Consider the following 25,510-nt stretch of genomic DNA (forward strand, 5'->3'; position numbering starts at 1 on the left):
AGACCAGAACACAAAGCCTACTGGCTAACAGCAAGCAAAACAACCTCGCTCTATCCCTCTCTAACTCACCTCACACACAACAACTCCTCCTTTCTCTCTCGGTCTTCTCTCTCTCCCCCTTCTAAGTAGGCCATCTCCACCTTCCTGAGATTGCCTTTTGTTTTGGAGAGAGTGGTACAAAAACAACATTATTGGCTTTAATTAAGCCACAGTCACAATGGTCATCTCTCTCCCTCCCTCCAGCCACTCTGTGAGGACACTTCCTGGTGTCACAGTCCTCCTTTGTCCCTCAGGCGGCCAGCACAAGGCCAGCTCTATGTAAGTGGGAAGCAGAGAACACTGAGCCTACACGCCAAGGCCAAGTCTCCTCTTAATGAGAGAAGAGACTGCTGCTGGGAGAGAGAGAGGGAGAGAGAGGGAGAGAGAGGGAGAGAGAGGGAGACAGAGAGCTGTTTGGGACACGCCACACATCCTCCTCCCACATCTCCCCTCACCAGCCCCAGTCTGCCTTTCTCTCCTTAGGCAATGGACAATCAGTAAAGGCACTAAACCAAAGCCAATGACTATAAGAGGGTGCTATAAGCAGGTTGTACACACCGAGGTTGGAGCCTTGGAGGTTACTATCCATAAACACCCAGTAATCAAGAACACTGTATTCAGACCGACCATTCACAATCCCTATTTCATATCGCTTTAGAATTCTACWTTTCACCACGGCCGACCTATCCATTCTAAAATACTGGATGTCATCTCTCAAATTACTCCTCTCACTTGGCAACACAGCTATTTTTCTGCCATCAGTCTCTCGCKCTGTTGCTTGGCAACCGGGCCTGCGATCCACCTCTTCTCTGGTTGGTTGATTGAAAGCAGAGAGAGCGAGAGAGAAACTCCCATATCTATTAGGTGAAATACCACAGTGTGCCATCACAGCGGCAAGATTTGTGACCTGTTGCCACAAGAAAAGGGCAACCAGTGAAGAACAAACACCATTGTAACTACAACCTATATTTGTATTTATTTATTTTCCCTTTTGTACTTTAACCATTTGCACATCGTTACAACACTGAATATATACATAAGACTTATTTTTTATTGTTTATTTCACTTTTGTATATTATCTACTTCACTTGCTTTGGCAATGTTAACATATGTTTCCCATGCCAATAAAGCCCCTTGAATTGAATCGAGTGAGAAGAGGCAGTAATCCACCAGATCTGTCACTTGGTAAAGGATTGGCATGTTTCAGTTGCCATTGACAAGTCCTTGCCCCGCCTCCCCCCATCCGACAGGGATTAATGTATTATAACAAGCATGCTGACCATATTGTGCTGTCAAAATCGTTAGATAGAGAGGGAGGGAAACAGACAGTGAAGTAGATGAAGAGAGAGAAAGACGGGAAAGAGACAGAGATGGCGGGGTTGGTCAGAGAGAGAGAGAGAGATCCCACTGCTGCAACCACAATGCATGCTTGGCTTCCTTCCTGTCTCTATTATGTTTCTATGAGGAGCGTTGGAGGTTTAAATCCCACCAACCTCTGCAGACTGTTCCTCCATGGTGAAAGACCACTAAAACACACACAGTAAGGCCGGGTGTACACTACACGACTGTCAAAATCCTAACCTTGCTGAGCCTTAAACGACCGTCTTTCCTGTAGCTTTTTCCTGTCTTCCCAACGCAGTGGTGAGCACACTAAACGATCTGGCACAGATGGGGTCACACACTACACGACTCTTCACCATGCTGTCTCACGAAAACAACAATGTGATTCGATTGTTAAAGTAGCTAGATCGATCTGTGGCTCAAAAGCAGCCTCATTGCGGACATTCACGGTTGCCATACGGAGTTGAAATATCTAGCCAATACATTTTGAATTGAATTGAAATATTGCTCGTGAACTTCAGAGCTGAAACGATTTTACACTTTGGCAAGTACAAATGCATATTAGTAGTAGGCATGGCCTCTGCGAAGAGTCTACACATTCTGGGTGATGTGAAACAACATCATCTCACCGGCTTCTTCTCTGGCGAGCTCTCATTGGCTATTGCTGATGACCACCGTTCTCAAAACGTGTCGTTGCACATCTCACACTACAAGAGCGTCGCAGATTTGTTGCCGACGAAATCAAAACATGTTTGAAAATATCAGGATCGGTGACCCTAAGATTGCGTCTCTGACCCGCTCACATTAAACGAGAGTCGTGCTCCCCGAGTAGGCAACGACATTGGGGATTTTGTCTCCGATATGAAAAACTTGTCTAGGACAGCTAAATCAGGGACAGAAATCGTGTAGTGTACACCCGTCTTAAAACGCACGCACACGTTGTTCTCCCCCCACATTTAACACCCATCAGCACTTGTCACGGCAGCTACACACTAACAAAAGCCAGGAACCACAGAGTCTATCAACCTATGGGGACAGGACAGTGGTCTTTCCTTAGAATCCTGTGATTCTTGCTAATTCCTTAACTGCCCTCTGCCATTTCCAGAGGCTGGGGGGGGGGGGATCTTAGCATATCTATTAAAACAATATTTTCTATGAACCATATTCTGTCGTGTAATGCTAATCAGAGGTATACATTTGCCATGGAAACAGGACTACTCCAGGTAAACGAGTGCTGACGGTATGGAGGGGCAGCTAGCCCCCTTGGCAAGGCAACACCCACCCACGGCAGACAGACACAAGGCATTATGGGATTATGTGTTAGATCAAGGGCATGTCTGGTCTGACCCACGTGGAGTCAAAGGTCATCATGAGGTCGTCATGGCCTCTAAAGAATAACCACATCCACCCCTCTCCTCAACATGGCACTCACTATCTTCTGATAAGTTGCTAACCAGTGGAGGCTGCTGAGGGGAGGACGGCTCATAATAATGGCTGGAAGGGAGTAAATGGAGKGGCATCAAACATATGGAAACCATGTATTTGATACCRTTCCACCGATTAGAGTGCAAAGTATAGCTACAATGTGTCCAAAAAGAGTCAAATAACGAGCTGAAAGAAATGTGTTTTTGCATTGACAGCCGTACTATACAGTGCACTAATACACTACCAATCTACGACAAAGGCTTGTTTAGTCTGTATGAGAGAGCGGTCTCACCCACAGTGTACAATGTTGTTTCTTCTTTACCCGGGCGCTGTGACAATATTCCCTGGTGGTTCCGTGACAAGGTTGTGTTTAGTCTCCGTCTTAATTGTGCTGTGATAATAGGGTGAGCTGCCCGGGCGATGCCTCAGACTGCTGATCCCAGCATCGACTCCCTCTCACAGGGGAGCAGGTGTTCCCTAGAGGGGGGTGCCATGGAGGAGCTGAGTCAGGACAACTGTGATCCTGCCAGCGGTATTAACTGGTCCTCGTGTGGCCCACATGAAGAACAAACACCCGCCCAGCACTCCACTGGCTAATGAGGGAGTGTTGAAGGAACAGGCCACCAGGGCTCTAACATGGCCTGATGTGACACACACTCCATGCCATGTCCCGGTCAACTCACACACAGGCTAACAACCTCCAGGGTCCCATCTTGAACTTGACTCCAGCCAACAGAATGTTCTGTTCTTGTTCTCTCTCGCTTTCGCTCCAGAAACAATTTCACAACATCCTTCTCTGTCTTGCTCTGAGCCAGCAACAGCAGCAGACAAATGCCTTCTCCCTTCAAAATCTAATTACACAGACCCAGCCTGTGCCTTTTGTAATCCTCCCTTTCTTTGCAAATGAATGTGTTCTTCATGTTCACGTCAGTCTAAGTGCATTGCGGTGACAAAGCCACTATTGAAAGATATAATGGTGCCTAGCTACACTGGGTATCAGATTTGGGCATTGAAATGTTAAGGGGGTAGAGATGTCTAACTACTAAAGCAGTCAACACACCCGGTTCCGGTTTTATTTTTTACATTTTATGTGAGGTCTGACTAGATGATCACAAGTTGAGTGACTGTCCAATGTCAGCCTGTATTTAGCACTGAAGACAAGATTAATATGGAAAAGACAAATAAAAACAAATACAATTCTTTAGAGGTCACACACACACACACACACACACACACACCGTTTTGCTCCTCATTCCCTCAATTAGGCTCCAGGCTACGATTTGCTGAGCTGGCAGCCATGTATTTTCTGCCTTCTAGAGGGAGTCATTTTGCCCCCTAGCGTATGAATCAGATTTATGATGTTCATTATAGGCCTTCCTATTCAACTCATGCAAGCAGGCCGTAAAACACCCAGATGAAGTCGTGTACGAGCTCATCTTGCACAGAGCACATCTGAGTGGACTCTTTATGACCAGGCTACTTTGTGGGTAGCGAGGCTTTTGGGATAGCTCCAGGTTTTAATGCTTCTACTGTGGGGGCCAAGAATGGAGGGTGAAAGAGAGCCAGACAGACAGAGAGAGCTGGAGACAGACAAACAGAGTGACCCAAAATTAAGGAACGCTTTGACTATCTACAGACTCAGTGAGCATAGCCTTGCTATTGAGAGGTGCCGCAGTAGGCAGACCTGGCTCTCAAGAGAAGACAAGCTATGTCACACTAGAGGTCAACCGATTAATCGGAATGGCCGATTAATTAGGGCCAATTTCAAGTTCTCATAACAATCGGAAATGGGTATTTTTGGACACATTTTTTTTTTTTTTTTTTTACACACCTTTTATTTAACTAGGCAAGTCAGTTAAGAACACATTCTTATTTTCAATGACGGCCTAGGAACGGTGGGTTAACTGCCTTGTTCAGGGGCAGAACGACAGATTTTTACCTTGTCAGCTCGGGGATTCAATCTTGCAACCTTATGGTTGAGTTGATTTTATTTTTACAGGGACAGTGCACATTAATCTACGTTTCAGTAAAAGTGCCGGTTTTAGCCAGCCGGCTAATTTTCAACCGCAGTCCCTGGTCAGGTTATTAAAAACAATTACAATATAAACAATCATCGAGCAGTGAGCACACGCAGGTTACTAGTCCAACGCTCTAACCACCTGCCTTACATTGCACTCCACGAGGAGCCTGCCTGTTACGCGAATGCAGTAAGAAGCCAAGGTAAGTTGCTAGCTAGCATAAACTTATCCTATAAAATAAAAATAAATCAATCATAATCACTAGTTAACTACACATGGTTGATGATATTACTAGTTTATCTAGCGTGTCCTGCGTTGAATATAAACGATGCGGTGCGCATTCGCGAAAAAGGACTCGTCGTTGCTCCAATGTGTACCTAACCATAAAAAATCAATGCCTTTCTTAAAATCAATACACAACTATATAGTTTTAAACCTGCATATTTGTTAATATTGCCTGCTAACATTAATTTCTTTTTAACCTGATGAGGACAGGGGGTGCTGTTTTCACTTTTGGGGAAATCGTATCCAATTTAAACGGCCTCGTACTCAATTCTTGCTCGTACAATATGCATATTATTATTACTATTGGATAGAAAACACTCTCTAGTTTCTAAAACCGTTTGAATTTTGTCTGTGGGTAAAACAGAACTCCTTTGGCAGCACACTTTGTGACCAGGAAGTGGAAAGTCTGAAATCTATCTTCTGTTCAAGTGACTGCCTATAAATGGGCATGATCGTATGACTATACGTGCACGTCATACACCTTCACCCGGATGTCAAGAGGAAGTGAGAGGAAAAATGAGTTGATTATCTCTGACGTTGAATAAGCCCTCTTGGAACAACGTGTCACCCATTTTCTGTTTTCTGCAAGGCGCGTGGAGGGACCTGTTATTGCCTACTGGAAAGCTGTCGTTATGGGCGAATATGAGCTCCGGCTTTGATTTTTTGATACATGTTACAATATCATCTTAAAGTATGTTTTTTCAATATAGTTTCATTAGATTATTGAACTTTATTCGGGACGTTCGGCGTGTTGCGTTGTTTGACTTTGTTGACGTTGGAGAACTTAGCGCGCATGGCCAGTGTGCTTGCTAATTCAAGAGGGAAAGAGGACGTTCTGAATCCAAAACAACGACGGTTCTGGACAAAGGACCCCTTATACAACATTCTGATGGAAGATCAGCAAAAGTAGGAACCATTTTGTGATGCTTTTCATATATCTGTCGAACTGTGTACTAGTAGCTTTGCGCTCAGGTTTTGGTTATTCCCTTACCATAACTAAGTCTTATGTCGTAATGAAGAATTTTTTAGAATTCTAACACTGCGATTGCATTAGAAACTAATGGATCTATCGTTTCCTATACAACATGTATTTTTTGTAATGTTTATGAATAGCTATTTGGTCAGAATAGGTGAGAGTCTAATAGAAATATCCGCACATTCTGGGAAAAAGAGCTACGTTAGCACGTTATGCTACGTTGTATAACCACGGATTTCAGCTCTAAATATGCACATTTTCGAACAAAACATAAGTGTATGTATAACCTGATGTTATAGGACTGTCATCTGAGGAAGGTTTATGAAGGTTAGTGAAATTTAATATCTTTTGCTGGTTTATTCGCTAACGCTAACGTGCCTATTGCTATCGCTAACGTGCCTTGATGAATGAATGCGGTAGTGTGGTAGGCTATTGTAGTAAGCTAATATAATGCTATATTGTGTTTTCGCTGTAAAACACTTAAACAATCGGAAATATTGGCTGTATTCACAAAGATCTTTGTCTTTCATTTGCTATACACCATGTATTTTTCAGAAATGTTTTATGATGAGTATTTCGGTATGTCACGTTGGTGTCTGTAATTATTCTGGCTGCTTTCGGTGCATTTCTGATTGTAGCCGCAATGTAAACTATGATTTATACCTGAAATATGCACATTTTTTGAACAAAACATAGATTTATTGTATAACATGTTATAAGACGTCATCTGATTAAGTTGTTTCTTGTTTCTTTGGTTTGTTCTAGGTTAGTTTGGTTGATTTTGTGCATGCTACCTGTGCTGTGAAAATGTCTGTGCTTTTTTCTATTGTTGGTGAGCTAACATAAATATTATTGTGTTTTCCCTGTAAACATTTTTAAAAATCGGACATGTTGGCTGGATTCACAAGATGTGTATCTTTCATTTGCTGTATTGGACTTGTTAATGTGTGAAAGTTAAATATTTTCTAAAAAAATATTTTTTGAATTTCGCGCTCTGCCTTTTCAGTGGAATGTGGGAGGAGTTCCGCTAGCGGAACGCCGGGGCTAGAAAGGTTAACTTGGGAAATTGTGTAGTTCTCTTGCAACAGAGTCGGGGTATATGCAGCAGTTTGGGCCGCCTGGCTCGTTGCGAACTGTGTGAAGACTATTTATTCCTACAAAAGACAGCCAACTTCGCCAAACGGGGGATGGTTTAACAAAAAAAAAATCACAATCGTTGCACGAATGTACCTAACCATAAACATCAATGCCTTTCTTAAAATCAATACACAGAAGTATATTTTTTTTAAACCTGCATATTTAGCTAAAAGAAATTCAGGTTAGCAGGCAATATTAACCAGGTGAAATTGTGTCACTTCTCTTGCGTTCATTGCACGCAGAGTCAGGGTATATGCAACAGTTTGGGCCACCTGGCTCGTTGCGAACTAATTTGCCAGAATTTTACGTAATTATGACATAACATTGAAGGTTGTACAATGTAACAGCAATATTTAGACTTAGGGATGCCACCCGTTAGATAAAATACGGAACGGTTCTGTATTTCACTGAAAGAATAAACGTTTTGTTTTCGAAATGATAGTTTCGGATTCGACCATATTAATGACCAAAGGCTCGTATTTCTGTGTGTTATTATGTTATAATTAAGTCTATGATTTGATATTTGTTAGAGCAGTCTGACTGAGCAATGGTAGGCAGCAGCAGGCTCGTACGCATTCATTCAAACAGCACTTTCGTGAGTTTTGTCAGCAGCTCTTCGCAATGGTTCAAGCATTGAGCTGTTTATGACTTCAAGCCTATCAACTCCCGAGATTAGGCTGATGTAACTGATGTGAAATGGCTAGCTAGTTAGCGGGGTGCGCGCTAATAGCGTTTCAATTGGTGACGTCACTCGCTCTGAGACTTGGAGTAGTTGTTCCCCTTGCTCTGCAAGGGCCGCGGCTTTTGTGGAGCGATGGGTAACGATGCTTCGAGAGTGGCTGTTGTCGATGTGTTCCTGGTTCGAGCCCAGGTAGGGGCGAGGAGAGGGACGGAAGCTATACTGTTACACTGGCAATACTGTGCCTATAAGTGCCTATAAGAACATCCAATAGTCAAAGGTATATGAAATACAAATGGTATAGAGAGAAATAGTCCTATAATTCCTATAATAACTACAACCTAAAACTTCTTACGTGGGAATATTGAAGACTTATGTTAAAAGGAACCACCAGCTTTCATATGTTCTCATGTTCTGAGCAAGGAACTKAAACGTTAGCTTTCTTACATGGCACATATTGCACTTTTACGTTCTTCTCCAACACTTTGTTTTTACATTATTTAAACCAAATTGAACATGTTTCATAATTTATTTGAGGCCAAATTGATTTTATTGATGTAAAATATTAAGTTAAAATACGTGTTCATTCAGTATTCTTGTAATTGTCACGATTACAAATAAATAAATACATTTTAAAAATAAATTTAAAAAAATCGGCCGATTCATCGTTATCGGCTTTTTTTGGCCCTCCAATAATCGGTATCGGTATTGAAAAATCATAACCGGTCAACCTCTAGTTCACACTGCCCACAGAATGAGGTGGAAACTGAGCTGCACTTCCTAACCTCCTGCCAAATGTATGACCATATTAGAGACACATATTTCCCTCAGATTACACAGACCCACAAAGAGTTAGAAAACAAATCCAATTTTGATAAACTCCCATATGTGTGAAATACCACAGTGTGCCGTCACAGCAGCAAGATTTATGACCTGTTGCCACAAAAAAATGGCAGCCAGTGAAGAACAAAACACCATTGTAAATACAACCCATATTTATTTTCCCTTCTGTACTTTAACTATTTGCATATTGTTACAACAATGTATATAGGCATAATATGACATTTGAAATGTCTCTATTCCTTTAGAACTTTTGTGGGTGTTATGTTTACTGTTCACTTTTTATTATCTATTTCAATTGCTTTGGCAATGTACATTTCCCATGCCAATATAGCCCATTGAATTGTGTGTGAGAGTGAGTGAGTGAGAGAGTACAGAATATGAGCCAAAAAAGCTTTTGTCATTTGTATTCTCTGAAATGAATTAGCTTTTTATCCGACAGAAAAAGGCTATCAGCTTCGAAAAGGGCCATACACACTGCTTCCAATGTCAGTGGTGGCCATCAATAACTCAGCCATTCAGTGTTCATGTCTCACCCTGGTACTTATTATAGCTCTCAATAAGTATCATTCCACGAGAGGGTTTGGCAAATGATATTTGTTTAGGAAAATAAAGAGCCTGTGCAGTCAAAATAGTTAGTAACCCCTGTGTGTGTGGTCTTGTAGAATGGTCTTGTAGAAAAGAACAGTGAATGTGTAACGGGAAAGCAGCTGGGTAGAGGAAGTTCTCCCAAGTTCTCTCACGTCACCCCGCTCCTCCGCTCTCTCCACTGGCTTCCAGTTGAAGCTCGCATCCGCTACAAGACCATGGTGCTTGCCTACGGAGCTGTGAGGGGAACGGCACCTCCGTACCTTCAGGCTCTGATCAGGCCCTACACCCAAACAAGGGCACTGCGTTCATCCACCTCTGGCCTGCTCGCCTCCCTACCTCTGAGGAAGTACAGTTCCCGCTCAGCCCAGTCAAAAACTGTTTCGCTGCTCTGGCACACCCCAATGGTGGAACAAATCCCTCACGACGCAGGTCAGCGGAGTCAATCACCACCTTCCGGAGACACCTGAAACCCCACCTCTTTAAGGAATACTAGGATAGGATAAAGTAATCCTCCTAACCCCCCCTCCCCCTTAAATGAGTTAGATGCACTATTGTAAAGTGGTTGTTCCACTGGATATCATAAGGTAAATGCACCAATTTGTAAGTCGCTCTGGATAAGAGCGTCTGCTAAATGACTTAAATGTTAAATGTAAATGTAGGAAGATGAGGAGTAAAAGGCTGCTCAATGAGGCAGAGGACAGATTATTAGAGACAGGAAGCATGCCCCCTTTACCCTACCCCAAACTACCAACCCCGGACCACAGCGGCCCCCAACAGCAAGATGAAAGCCTGGTTGTGTTTGTGTGTGTTTGCTTGTTTGACCCCCCGACAATGTTTTGCTCCGGGGAAGTGTGAGGTAGTGAGGGCAGAGGGGCACATCTGAAAACAAAAAACAAATCCTCTCCGCAACTTTGCCCCTTGTCAGGGAGTTGACACACGGTTTTCTTCACTCATAGTTCCCTCTCTCGCCTCATATCGCCGCTCTCTACTCTCAACATGCACTCCTCGGTCTCATTCCCTCTTTCACCCCTCCCCGCTTCCATATCTCCCTCCCTCGAGGTCCTGCCTGCGGTCCAGTCTAGCCTGTTTGATCCTGCAGTCTGTTAAGTGACAGTCAGTCTCCTCAGAGAAAAGCCTACACAGGGCCTGTTAGCCCCTGCTCGCTCCAGCGCCAATTGGACTCTACAGAACACCTGTATGCGTTCCAGCTGGATCTGAGCAGTTCCACCCATACACAACAGGATTCTACAATACATCTGGATGTGTTACAGCTGGACCTGTGGGATCCAAATCAGGTTTAGCAAAGCATCTGCCTCTACGCCACCAGCATGGCTGTGGAGCAGGGAACTGGCCTCAGCAGCTCCACATGGACCTGAGGCTTGTTCTTCGCTTTGTCTAGACCTAAAACCGCAGAACACCACCACTCCTTCAGAGAGAGGCTGGTGTTCTGTAGCACGGAACTCAAACCTACATTTCTATGTTCTGTACTGTATGTCTGAGAACAGAGCACGGAGGGAGAGAGAGAGAGCGTCTTCGCCCTGTGGGGCTGAGACAGACAGAGCCTGTTACTGTAATGGCTCCACACAGAGGACAGTCACATTCTAAATGGCCAGAAGAGACAATTACTTAAGAGAGACGCCATTGAATGGTTTCATTCATGGGAAGCCTATCAGAACACACGAGGCAGTCAGAGGGATAATTGTGCGTTCGTATAGAGTCACTGCATTGAGAACGGTTACTCTACTGTATGTTGGTTACCACACATCTCCATCACCGGGAGAACACGCAGCGTGTTGACCGCGCGCAGAACACTACTGACAGATGTGCCGTCTGCTGATGCTGAGTGAGTGAGTGAGTGAGTGAGTGAGTGAGTGAGTGAGTGAGTGAGTGAGTGAGTGAGTGGAGTGGAGTGAGTGGAGTGGAGTGAGTGAGTGAGTGAGTGAGTGAGTGAGTGAGTGAGTGAGTGAGTGAGTGAGTGAGTGTGATAGTGAGTGAGTGAGTGAGAGTGAGTGAGTGAGTGGTCCCACCACAAATCTCCAATAATCACAGCTAGCATCTGCCCAGTCACGGCACAACTGACCACGCATGCAGACATGACACAAAGGAATAACAGACACACACACATGGAGAGTCTAAACTATACATTACTGCTGAATCTCACACTCTTCTACTACAACAAAAGAGAAAAAAGGACATTGTCTCCATCTCCTTCCTCTCCCGTCTCTGACATAATACTTGTTCCACTTGTTGTGTCCTTGAAGAGCCTCCCATCTCTCTCTCTCCTTTCCTACAGCTCCTCTCTACATATAGTGTACTTCTCCCTCTGTCCCCGGCGGTGTGTGTCTGTCCTGCCCAGGTGGCCCCTGTGTCTCTGGAGGATGTAGGATCATTAGGATGTGCCCCTCACTGCTTTTACAGGCCAACAGGAAGCACCCAACCCTGTCAGCTCATTAAAATGCCAAAGCGCCTGGTGTGGTCTCTCACAAACACACCAAATGTACACGCAGGGGGCAAACACACATGCACACACATACACAGGGACACAACACACACACACTGTACACACATACAGTACAAGAGCCACACCCAATAAGGCCCAGTATCCGTATGCCAAGTCTTCTGAAAGGAGCTCAGCAGTCTCCTAACACTGCCCCGAGCCCCCCAGCCAAAAGAACCCTGCTGCCCAGCCGCTGCCACATCTTCTCTCTCTTGTACCATAAACCAAGCCTTTTTCTCCGCGCCTCACATATCCGGTGGATGATCGCCATTCATCTCATCTCTGCTCCCTAAACACAGCTAATCTCAGGGATGAACCTCTTCAAAGTTCATAGAGAATGAACTTTAGCACCGTATCAACTCAACTTTTTTTGAATCAGTAACAAATGTATTAAAGCTGATGACATCTTATCAAGTGACTGTTAATAAAAGCACAGTCCCATCGGCACGGAGTGTCACGCAATGAGGATCTGTTCCCTTAACTCGTATCCAAGTATACCTGATGTTATTCTCTCACATAAAGGAACACGAACACACAGGCACACACACACACACTTCATTCTGTGGAATCTTTAACTAGATGCACAACAATCTGTCCACACAACAACACAATCACAAATCTGTCTCTCTATCCTTCTCTGGAAAGGCTGCCCTCCAAAAGATTAACCCAAATCACCTGGGATACCCTCATCCCCACACTCACAGACACATGCAAAACGTACATTACTCTACACACACACACACACACACACACACACACACATATCAACTCCCGTATCCTCAGAGCGAGCTCACTCACAGACACATCTGGAAGCTCACGTACCTCTGGTGTTGGTGGCCATGTCCGCCACCTTCTGAAAGGCATCCAGGAAGGCCACTGCCGCCAGCACTGTGGTCCTGAGAGCAGAGCAGAGCGGGACAGAGCAGACATATGATTGGCACCAGTTCACAACCACAGCCATTTCAACATAAACAAACATAGTCAGCAGATCTGGCGCCTCTGAACAGACAGCGGAGGATTACATTGTTATCAATGGCACTGGCTGGGATACTCATTGATGGGCACTGCTCTAGTACACACAGGACAGTGGCTGGGGCTTACCGGAGCTGGGAGTGCAGTTTGGTGGCCTTGGCACTGAAGTCCTCCCACACGGGGTATGAACACTGGGAATAAATAAATAGAAAGGGACACGTTAGAATCTATATTTTAGGACATTATGCAATACAACTAGTGCATTGTCTGTACAAATATCTGACAGGTCTGACCTTTGTGTTTTCAATCACAACACCAGTCAACATTACATGCTCTAGACTTGTGTTTRCGCACTACACTCCTAGAAAATAAGGTGCTACCTAGAACCTAAAAGGGTTCTTCAGCTGTCCCCATAAGAGAACCCTTTGAAGAACCCTTTTTGGTTAAAAAGGTCTACCTCGAACCAAAATTCTAGCTGGAACCAAAAAAGGGTTCTCCTATGAGGACAGCCGAAGAACCCCTTTGGTACACTTTTTTCAAAGAGCGTAATATAAAATGAGCACTTCACGTGTAGCATTGCACCTCCCATGAGGAGCAGAATATTCTGGGTAAAATAATGTTACGGTGAACAGGCAGGCAGACAAAAATGTCTGCTAYGTTCCCTGGTCTGAGTCATCACTGTCTGTGATTGGGCAACACATCCTCTGTTTCCACCAGCCCCTGGCACCGGCAGATATCAAAGGAAGCAATGAACGGCAACGCAAATCAAACACTATATTTGTACCCCAAAATGACTGTTAAGTTCTCTTCTTTTTTTCCCCCTGTATAGGTGTCCTTTYTCTTTGTTCATACCCATTATCACAAGCAAATGATCCACAAGGTAAATAGTAGTAAATGCAGGGGAGGCTGTTGAAGGAAGGATGACACCTGGAACATGGAAACCATGTGTATGATGTATTTGATACCATTCCACCCCGGCCATTACCACAAACCCGTCCTCCACAACGGTGCCACCAACCTCCTGTGAGTACATGGTGTTACAAGTTGACTATAACGTCTCTTCTACCTGCAGGGCAGAGTGTGTGTCCAGCCCTCCGTGCCTCTCTCTGCCTTTGTTATCAGACGCTATGTCCTTGAGAGCAGCAGATCAGAGGGCTGTGTGCCCAAGGCTGAAATAAGCCTCACTCCACAGCACAGCTGGGGGTTAGAGATCTCCAGAAGCAAGTAACCCCGAGTCCCCCCGCCGTCTCCAAACCCCCAGCATGCAGGGAGGGAGAGGGGGAGAGGGGATAAGAACCTAGGAGATCGTGGGAGGAAAAGACAAAAGAGACCGGCGAAAAAGGAAAGGGGGATATGGTAGAAAGGGAAAGAGAATGGGAGAGAGGGAAACAGGAAAGAGAGAGGATGAAGAGTAGCGTTTAAGGGACAGGACCCAACCGGAGCGGAGGAGCAAGGATGTCACGGGGGCTACAGTGGGCGACAGAGGGCGTCTCGCCCTTTGATCTGACGTCTCATTCCTGGTGTTTGATGTCAGTTAATTTGGTCTGAAATCAGAGCAGTATTTCCCTGCGGTCCCCGTCTATGTTTGAAGTGCTCTAATCTTGCAATGTTGCAAGCCTGACATCTATCAGGAGAGGCCTTGGGAGATAATGGGAGATGAGGAGCGGGCGACGCCTCCTCTCCATTGCAACCACACCAGCCCATCCCTCATTAACATATTAGGGAATTCTAATCCAATAGAGGGCATCCTGGTGGTGCCCGATTGTGTAACGATTGTTTATTAGGTTCATTGTAGGCCTGGGGATATTTCATTTCCCATCCTCCTCAATGAATCGCTCACTCTCTCCTACTCGACCTGCAACATGACCCACAAACAATGAGATAAGTACCTCTCTCAATCCATCCATCCGCCTGGATGGTTCCCAGGTAAAGAGAGCAGGCTATTTCCCCTTTAGCTTAACCAAGTGGAACAGAGCCATTAAAGGTGCATTATCAGAAACAATAAAACAACCCAGAGGCAGACTGATAATGCAGAGTAAAGACAAAGAAAAAGGAAGGGATATTTAAAAATAATTATTCGAGGCAAGTCAGTTAAGAACAAATTCTTATTTACAATGATGGCCTACCCCTGCCAAACCCTCACCTAACCCGGACGACGCTGGGCCAATTGTGCACCGCCCTACGGGACTCGCGATCATGGCTGGTTGTGACACAGCCCGGGATCAAACCCAGGTCTGTAGTGACGCCTCTAGCACTGCGATGCAGTGCCTTAGCCCGCTGTGCCACTCAGGAACCACATTGCATGACATTACAACATTGACATTGCATTGACAATGGATTGCTGTTTGCATCCCTGGAGGTCAAGGCATACAAACAGAAGCATGACATAACTGGCTGCCACAGTGCAGGTCAATCAATCAATCACATGTATTTATAAAGCCCTTCTTACATCAGCTGATATCTCAAAGTGCTGTACAGAAACCCAGCCTTAAACCCCAAACAGCAAGCAATGCAGGTGTAGAAGCACAGTGGCTAGGAAAATCTCCCTAGAAAGGCCAGAACCTAGGAAGAAACCTAGAGAGGAACCAGGCTATGAGGGGTGGCCAGTCCTCTTCTGGGTGTGCCGGGTGGAGATTATAACAGAACATGGCCAAGATGTTCAAATGTCCATAGATGACCAGCAGGGTCAAATAAGAATCTGGAGCGGTGTTCTCCTCACAGGCCACTCAGCTACTGATAACATGCTATTGCATCACCGCGTCCTCTTCTGCACATAAAGACATCCTCACAGTAGTGACAGCACACAGAAAACTCCATAGTAACACATCTCATGCCCGACTACCCCTCGACATGCAGCGCATCATCTCTCCCTTGCACCAGCTCTCGCTAACCCCTCAAAGGTTTAAGGTTATCGGTTACATGATGGGCTAGCTTGACTCTGGAACTCTCCAGTGAGTTTACAGTCCATTGGCCTATATCTGTGCTCAGTGGACTAGAATTCTGTTCTGTTGTTTAGCGAACCAAACATGTTTACTTGATTGAATGAAAAGCTCACAGCTTCATCACTTTGTTCCTTTGTTCTCTGGAGGATGACATGAACCACAGATTCAAGAGTGGTTTAGCCCAATTTCAGCTCTTTAAAAATCGGGCCAATTCAGAATTTTAAAGAAATAAAACATCCACACAATTTCACAGTTCTTTACTCTAGAATTATAGCTCCCATTTTGGATGTGCACCAAAGGATACTGTATACATTCCTTCTATAGCAACTGTATGAGACAAGGAACCAACGGTGGGCCCCTAGCTTATTAAGAAGCCCCTTTACAGGCTGTCGGAACAAGGACAGGGCACAGACAGGCAAGGGCAAAGGGTTAATAGATGCATACGCCTAAGCTTAATTAAGTAATTGGAAGCAGAGCTACACGTACAAACGTGAGTACCCACAAAGTCTACTACATCGTGTTGCATAATCTCCAGATCAGGGGAGCTCCTGCTACTTAGATCCAGGAAAGTAGACTCCTCTAAGGGCTTTACTGTATCAGTAGACCAAATGTGTTCAGCTGGAGTGCTGGACGCAGGCAACGCGCATGACAAGTTTGATTGAACGGAAATGTTCACTAAGTCACAGGAGGTTGGTGGCACCTTGACTGGGGAGGATGGGCTCGTGGTAACGGCTGGAGCAGAATCAGTGGAACGGTTTCAAACAAATCAAACACTTGGGTTCCATGTGTTGGATTCCATTCCATTCACTCCTTTCCAGACATTAWTATGAGCCATCCTCCCCTCAGTAGCCCGCATTGCACTAAGTGTTATGTCTAGTTTCAGGACAAAATATAACGTCTCCACTACTGATATGAACAGCAAACACTGGATTGGAGCAAGTTCTCAGTAACTTTAACATTACTTGAGGATAGATACTGTGACGAATCTCAAAGTGCCTGTGAGCTGTTCTTATGTGACTCGTGTTAGACATGAGAAATTGTTTACCTTCTGTAAGTTTAAGAAACATTACCTTGTGCCATGTCATTTTGTTACCAAAAACCCATTTATCTTGAAGATATTTTCTCATTTCTCTCCCTCATGAGGAGGAGGATAATAAAGTTTAAGTAAAGGTAGACCTACAAATTAGTTAGTGCTTTTACTGATAACAAGTTTGTTTATTAATTATTAAGTAAATAAAACAGTAACGAAATTACTGCAATTGAATTGGCTACAATGTGAAATCATAGTCACAAACCACAGTTGGGTCATCTGCTACTGTCCTCCCTTCCACTGGCATACTGTTATGTTCAGCTCATAGACCTTTTTAACCCTCCCTCTCATTTTCACTGTCTATCTCTCTTTCTCTGCCACTCTCTCTCTTCAGCGAATGTCACCTCTCCCGGCTCTTACTGACACCTACCGTGACACYTACTACAACCTGCCCTCTTTCCATTTACTGTAACCAGCATCCTCAATCACTGAACACTGAAAGACACCGGACATTGAAACCTAGTTGAACATTAGTTAAGTCGGCCCTGGCCGGACCAAATCTGAACCAGTCAAAAATGTCTATGTTTCACAAGTTTGGAGAGTACAGTACAGTAGAGAACAGTACAGAACAGCACAGTAAATACAAGTACAGTACAGTAGAGTTCAGTATAGTAGAGCACACTAAGGTAGAGTACAGTATAAAGTACTCTATTGTACTCTACTGTATTGTACTGAACACATATACTTTACTGTACAGAACTCTACTGTGCTGTCCAAAATTGTGAAACATAGACGTCTATGATTGGTTCAGATTTGGTCTGGTCCGGACCAACCAAATGTGGTCTTGTTTGGGGGCGGAGCTCATTACACTAATAGCTAGTGTGTAGAATAATATCCAAATATGCGAAAGAAGGATATTGCATTTTTCTACCTTTCCATACGTATTCAGGATACATCACCATGAAGACAATGCTATTCAAATCCATAATTAAGCATTTGTGTTTAGTACACATCAGGGAACCGTGATGTAATTGCGTTACAGTAATTATGTTACTGGATGTAAATCCACTTCACCTACTGTAGTTCAATAACTGTCATGTCGTAGCTGACTGTAGTTCAATAACTGTCATGTCGTAGCTGACTGTAGTTCAATAACTGTCATGTCGTAGCTGACTGTAGTTCAATAACTGTCATGTCGTAGCTGACTGTAGTTCAATAACTGTCATGTCGTAGCTGACTGTAGTTCAATAACTGTCATGTCGTAGCTGACTGTAGTTCAATAACTGTCATGTCGTAGCTGACTGTAGTTCAATAACTGTCATGTCGTAGCTGACTGTAGTTCAATAACTGTCATGTCGTAGCTGACACCTCATTCTTTCTGCAGCCATCTTTGAATCTTAATCTCTGAAAATGTAAAGGTCCAATGCAAACTTTTTTTATTTATCTCAATATCAAATAACTTCTGGATAACAATTAAGTACCTTACTGTGATTGTTTTCAATAAAAATTGTCAAAAAGAAACAAAAATTGCTTCTTAGCAAAGACCAATTTCTCAAGCAAGAATTTAGCTAGGACTGTCTGGGAGTTGGGAGGGTAAAATTATTTTTATTAAGTTATTAAGTTATTGGCAGAGGTTTAGAACAATAATTCTTATTGGTCAATTAACAAATGTGTCACCAGGTAGGCCAAAACTCCATCCCACCAAAACAGAACATTACAGGCGGTCTTTTCAAACAGCTCTTACATTAAAAGGGCATTATCATAATTTTCACAATATTATTGAAACCTCAGTGTGGAATTATATACATAAAACACAGGTAAAGTAACATTTTTGATTGCACTGGGTTTTTAAACAGAGTTTATGGAAAACGTGGTCGCATAAAAAACTAAGGGTGAACTTTGCTTCTGCACAGTTCTTCCACTAAATGTGTTTTTGTGAAATGTTCTGTGCAAATTGTTCAAAGTAGTCCTTGTGCATAGAGTGGTGTGGTCTGTAAACTTTGAAATCGGTGGTTCTTGTTTGGCATACATTTTAAAGTGAAAAATCTGAGTTAAAGCATAATTCCGTTACTGTGGAATTGCCAAAATATGTGACTTGTTTCAGGAAAATAGGCGTATGTCGCGCGTCATTACTTCGCAGGAGAGCCGTTTGAACATAGCTAGCTACATATCTTAACAAAAGACTCCACTATGCAAGTAACCATTTCAATAGAATGTTGATGTCACTGCGACAACTCTTGATAGACGTAGCTGGTACATTCGCTCTCGTCTGAATGTGCCAGAGTGCAGAATAMCTGATAAATTTACAAACGCTAAACACCCGTTGAATATGGCCGATGTCAGTAAAATGTTGGCAAAAAAGCGTAATTAAATTGTTGCCAGCAGCACAGTTGCAGTCACCAACGCTCTGGATAACCAGCTCTGCTAGGGCAAGTAAAATGGTCAGTGAGCTGTTCTCTCATTTGTGTCTGGAAGTAGCTAGCAAGCTAGCAAACGTTAGCCAGTTAGCTTGGGTGCTTGACTGCTGTTGTTAGGACAGAACGCTCAGATCAACCCTACTCCTCGGCCAGAGCGTCCAGTGTGCGCTCTGAACGCTCCGAGAGCAAAATGCTCAGAATTTACAAAACTGACAATCTTACAAGTTTAAGGGCGGGGCTATAGCTTAAGAACGATGCTGGAATGAGTGCAGACAAAGAAGAGCTCTYCAGTAGGTGTACCAAAACATTCAAAGGCCATTTTCTCAAAAGTGAGGTTACAAGTTTGTCAGCATTCAAAGCAGAATTCCTTTCCCATTGTTCCTCAACTGTAGTGTATGATATACCATTTTCTAGCTCTGAGTCTCTACCTTTATCCAACGTAAAAAACACAATTTAAAATTTTGATACATAAGACCAAATCGAGCCGGTCGGTCACAAATAATCTCTGGATCCAGTCTTCTCCATCCCCTGCACTGTACGTGAATACTACCAACTCTGTCTCCACCATTGCTGCTCCACACCAACTAAGCAGACTTCCGGGTTCTCTACAGATACACATTATCCGAGGATAGATACACAAATATACACCTTATGTTACTTTTACATCATGTTGGCAAATCATTGCTCTMAAATGACATTAGGATACAGGCAGCAAGTTGTTGTCAGATGAAACAGAAAGACTGTGTGTTGCATAATTTATGAGGAAGAGGATCTTACTAAGCTAAACATAGTAATAAAAATGAAACTATCCTGCCCTGCCTTTCTGCCATGGGACAAGGTTGATCATAGAGACTCATTTGATGCCTTTAGAATTTTAAAATATGTGAAAACATTTGCTCAATTTTCCTGAACTTGACCTTACACTTCCCAGACATCAAACAGATAAGGTAAGACCCAATGCTCCCACTCATTTCTAGTTCCTTTTTGTTTCTTCAGCCATTAAAAAAACAGGGGGATGAGGATAGAGGGGAGKTAAGGTACCCAGAGAGATGGAGGGATGGCCGGTGGAGGTCTGACTGGCTGGGGCCTGGGCTGCTCAATGTGTCTAGGTAGTGTCAAGTCCTTCCAAGCGCTTGATAAAAGTAGCAAGTTTGGTTCAATCTCATATCCCCACCCAAGCAGTACATCTCACTCACTGGTGTGAATGAATGATGGAGAGGGGAAATAATCTCCCTCTTCACCATTTACCACAGCAGCCTGAAGCCTTGCAGAAATGAATAACAGAAATCATTTAACATGAGGCACAGCTTCTTCCTCCACGTCTGTCTCTCTCTCTCCATYMCTGTCTCTCTCGCAATATATCTGTCTGTCTCTCACTTTGTGCCTTTCATTCTCTCTCATATGCTCTCTCAATCTTTCTTACTATCATCTCCCTTATTTGTTCTAGTCATCCATCTTAGCTCTCTAACTCACTATCTCGCTCTCCATCCCTGGTCTAGTTGTCCCAGGTCTCCACAGTTGTGTGGTGGCTGTGGTTCTACCACTCAGCCTAATTGAAATGGGAGTCTTCACTGAGGTCCTCTGTGTGACTGACTGCCACCACTCTGAGATACTGTATATAGTGGCATTAAAATACATGGCAGGTCTGTGATTGAAAAGCAGGTAGCATTTTGTAGCACTCTCATTGGTGGGGATGGTCGCCGACGGCTGTCCATCATGCAGAGRCAGGGGGGAATGCAGATGTGTCTTGTTGGAGGTCAGGGTGTCCTTAAGGACATGGGTAAGCATCAGCCTCCTTTTTGCCTGGACCCAAACCAAACATTTTCAGTAAGCCCCATAGTAAAATCTAGGGGTCTAGTGAATGGAAACCATACTAAATACCTCTGCATGAGAGAACAGTGGATTTTGTTCATCCAGTAGCCTGATTTTTTTTTACGGCGCAAAAATATTGATTTGGCACAGTTTCTTTCCCCCGTTCATGATTATCAATGCGCTGAGTGGCTTTACAGTCAAGAAATGACTGCGATGAGATGAGTTTGACAGGCCCGACAAAGCCTGCACTGAGAACCACTGGCACTGTCCCAATGTGATTTCTCAATCTGAAACCAGTCGATTCATTTCTAACGAGCCTAATGAGAGACAAGAGAACACATGCTCATTTAGAGACCCAGGGCCCTGCACGTCGTCATGGCATCAATGGCCCCTACAAAGGGATGATCATTTGGGCGAGCACGGACACATGAGTCACGAGGAAGGATGCCCTCTCTGGTCATCTGCCTCTCGGCCCAAAGGCAGTGTCTGGAAATGGGTCACAAGTGCAGCTGTTAACACGCCCTCTGAGCAATGCTGTGGGATCTCCCCAGGTTAGCCAGACAACACACACACACATAGTGCCTGTATGGGGTTGTTTCAATGCTCGAAGTCAAAGGAAGAAACTGTCAAGACTATGCATGTCTTTTGGAAAGCACAAGCTTTGTGGTTCATCCCACATTCATCTGTTTGTTTAAGGATCCAACCCTTTTTTTCAAATTTTCGCCTAAAATGACATACMSRMAKYTARMTKYSKGTAGCTCAGGACCTGAAGCAAGGACATGCATATTCTTGATACCATTTGAAAATAAACACTTTGAAGTTTGTAGAAATGTGAAATTAATGTAGGAGAAAATGACACATTAGATTTGGTAAAAGACAATACAAAGAAAGAAACATGTGTTTTATTTATTTTTTGTACCATCATCTTTGAAATGCAAGAGAAARGCCATAATGTATTATTCCAGCCCACGTGCAATTTATATTTCAGACACTAGATGGCAGCAGTGTACTGTATGTGCAAAGTTTTAGACTGATCCAATGAACCATTGTATATCTGTTCAAAATGTTGGATCAAGACTGCCCAAATTTGCCTAATTGGTTTATTAATAAATGTTTAAGTTCATAATTGTGCACTCTCCTCAAACAATARCATGGTATTCTTTCACTGTAATAGTTACTGTAAATTGGACAGTGCAGGGCCAGCCTATAGGGAGACAAGCTGACCAAGAATGTGMCCTCCTGTGCTTACAAATCAAATCACCTCCATCCTTGCTCTGTCACATAATAACAAGACATAGCCCTGAGGGATGTAGCCTACACTGCCAGACAGCCCACCCCCCTTCTTGTGTATGTAAGTCACACACACACATATAGTCCCGTCTGTGTCTCCTTAAAAGGGGATTACACCCCCCCCCCTATACATTCTCTCTTACACATTATACCATACGGTGGGGGGGAGCTCTCTCTGGAGAACAGTGGGGGAGACGGGGTTCTCTTTCATGTCATTGTGGTTGTAATGTACATTCCTTTCAGTGAAACATCCGACTCATGTACTGTATGCCAATTTCAGAGAGGCCTCCAGCCTCGCTCATCATGGCACTGTGCTGTATTGCACTGTACCATACAATTCAGAGGTGGACTGACTACATATAGTCGACTGTCTCTTTAGTGCAGTTGTGTTGCCAGCTTTTGTACTGAGCATGTCTACTGCAGTGTGAACAAAGAGAAAGCCTGGTCGACCGAGCCAGTGATTCTAGGAGAGGAGACACACATGAGAAGTGACTGTGCATGCCCTATGGGGGCGTCAATCCCCCTGCAACAAAGGGATAGTGAGGGAGAGAGGGAGGGGGAAACATCCTCCAGTTGAAACACTTTACTAGGACATGGATCAATTGCATGCGTATGTAAACGTGACCTGTCACACATGACAAGGAATTGCATTCCTCAATGAGTTAAGTCTATAGCGCATCATTCAACATATTTGCATTTCACTGCTCAGCGAAAAGATTTTTTGTCTTCAGCCGTCATGGGGGCACATATCAGCTGGAGAGGATAATCAATGTTCAGAGATCGCATGACAGCACTGAATTTACTGTTAACTACTGTGACAGCATCACTAAACACTGCTATGTCTAGTGTAAATAACATCTTAAGCATAGCCAGCCATAAAGACACAAATAGCTGAGGCCCTCCTCGCATGTCAATCTCTGTCCAACAACAGGGCATCCCAGGGTCTCCATCCGTGTCTGTGTGTGTTCTCCTCTCTTCTGCCAACAACAGCAGTCCTTGGTGAGGTGGGTCATTAATGACAACATGAGGTTGTCTGGGGTTACATGAGAACACAGCAGTCAGCCAATGGCTTAGATCCTACCATGTGGCATCTCACTCTGCTGTGGGGACACCCACTGAAGACTATTGGGGCGGCAGGTAGCCTAGTGGTTAGASCATTGGGCCAGTAACCGAAAGGTTGCTGGATCGAATCCCCGAGTTGACAGGGTAAAAATCTTTCATTCTGCCCCTGAACAAGGCAGTTAACACACTGTTACCCGGTAGGCTGTCATTGTAACTAAGAATTTGTTCTTAACTGACTTGTCTGGTTAAATAAAAGGTTAATTGTTTTTATATTTTTTTWAAAGACTACTGCAATGGCCAACCTGAGACTCCAAGTGACCATGGATGATGCTGAAGTTACGGTTTGACCCATATTTTATTATCCTCCACCATGGAGTAAGAGATCAGATGAAGACCATGAGAAATGTGTCTTAAATAATTAATGAGATGAGTGTGTCCAGGAGGGGTGAAAGAGAGAGAGAAAGAGAGCGTGAGAGATAGAAAGAGAGAAAGAGAGAGAGAGAGAGAAAGAAAGAGAGAGATGTAACCATGAGAGAGGGGGTGTCACGGGTTCTTAGTTTAGGATGTTGTTAATCCGAGGTTGCAGTTTGACGTGTCCATAGCTCCTTCAAAACCCTGTGATGTTCACACAGATAGATGGTCCGTGCAGGAATAATAACCATACAGAACACCAGCTTTACTTCAACCTTATTCRCATGAGACTGGGACTCGGATGACGTAGAAATCCACTGATGCAGCTTTGTGTTACTGGTAGTCGTGTTACTGGTTCCAAGTCAATGCTATTATTTCCTGTTCAAAGAGTAAGACTGTCCACATACTAAGTATGCCAAATAATCTGTTGGTTAGTCACAGTCGGTGTAGCTAGGAGTCTGGCTCRCTGTCTTCTCATCTGGACCATCGCTGCTCTAAGAGCATCTTGATGTGACGCCAGTAGACTACCCAGAGAAGAAGGCCATACAGCAGGCTAGGCCTACACCATGGGCCGTTCAGACAGACACAGTGGTGTGCACTGCTGGACGCATGATGGCTGTCGAGGTTCTCATGCTTGGCTCACACGGTCTCTTTAAAAATCAGCTTGGCAGAAAATCAATGGTGCTGCTTTCTACAAGAGGGAGAACATCGGCTATCTTTCTCACACAGCCTATAACAGCTGTTTCTCATCTACAGCGCGCAACAAAAAAATCATGGGGCATGTGAAAATCGCATGGTTAAATCTGACAGTTTAACATACATTTATTTTGTGTTAATAAAAGCTGAATAGATCCACATTTTTTCAGTCATAAATTATCCATATGGTWATAATCCATATCGTGTTTCGAATGCACATGCTTACCCTAACACACACATGGATTCATAGCCTACATGATGACTAGGTTTAACCTGATCTTTGCAGAGTAAACCAACGCTCTGACACACACCAAGCACATGCAATGGTGATCGAGCAATTGGATTAAATTATAGTAGATGTCAAAACAACATTTCCAAAGCAATGACGCGACAAATGYGCAAGCCTTGCTGGGGAATGTCACTATCAAGTAGGTGCTGGCTGGGTAGGTTTGCCTATCGCCGCACTGTGACAGAATAACGGTTCCATGTCCTCGAGGGTGAAAACAAGCAAATCACAAATGCTGGCAAATCATCCCCTTCTGAAAATAATAGAAAATACATGTTGCGAGCAATAATGATGCCCGACCTACCTTCATATCATTGACAATCGCCTGGAATAGTCCACCTAACGCCCCGCACTCCTTCTCCACCGTCTCCATGTTCACTAAATCCAGGGTTCACCAAATACGGACAGGGCACAAAACCCGTCCAAATGTATTTCCACGGTAGAAATAGCGATGCGGAGSCTTGTTCTTCTCTCCTTCCCTATATGTGCCCAGCGTGAAAGACAGGATGAGGAAGTTTGTTTAAATGAGAAAGGATACACAAATACTGTACAATTATTGTCGTCGACTGTCGGCTCGCTCCCCTTGTCCTTGGAACACCAAGCGAGTGATGATGAGAGAAAAGAGAGGTTAATCTCTCTCCCGTCCCAGCTGCGGGTCTAGAGCCCGAGTTAGGAGGTAAAGCATGCAGAGGGCACCGCGATGGACACTCTCATCTTCGGATAGCAAGGAAAAATCGAGTTGTGTTGATGCGCGTTTATAGCTC

General features: G+C 44.0%; 1 protein-coding gene across 1 annotated transcript in view; it reads right to left on the bottom strand.

Annotated features, from left to right (window-relative positions):
* Positions 1–25,135, bottom strand: part of mtss1lb (MTSS I-BAR domain containing 2b) — a 79,507-nt gene extending 54,372 nt beyond the window's left edge. The window contains 3 exon segments of the mRNA XM_070445383.1: positions 12,651–12,724; positions 12,930–12,991; positions 25,051–25,135. Of these exon segments, the coding sequence (XP_070301484.1) occupies positions 12,651–12,724; positions 12,930–12,991; positions 25,051–25,119 (205 nt within the window). The 5' untranslated portion in view covers positions 25,120–25,135.
* Between the last annotated feature and the right edge of the window lie 375 nt (positions 25,136–25,510).

This window comes from Salvelinus sp. IW2-2015, linkage group LG10 (genome assembly GCF_002910315.2).
Source record: "Salvelinus sp. IW2-2015 linkage group LG10, ASM291031v2, whole genome shotgun sequence".
NCBI classification, from domain to species: domain Eukaryota; kingdom Metazoa; phylum Chordata; class Actinopteri; order Salmoniformes; family Salmonidae; genus Salvelinus; species Salvelinus sp. IW2-2015.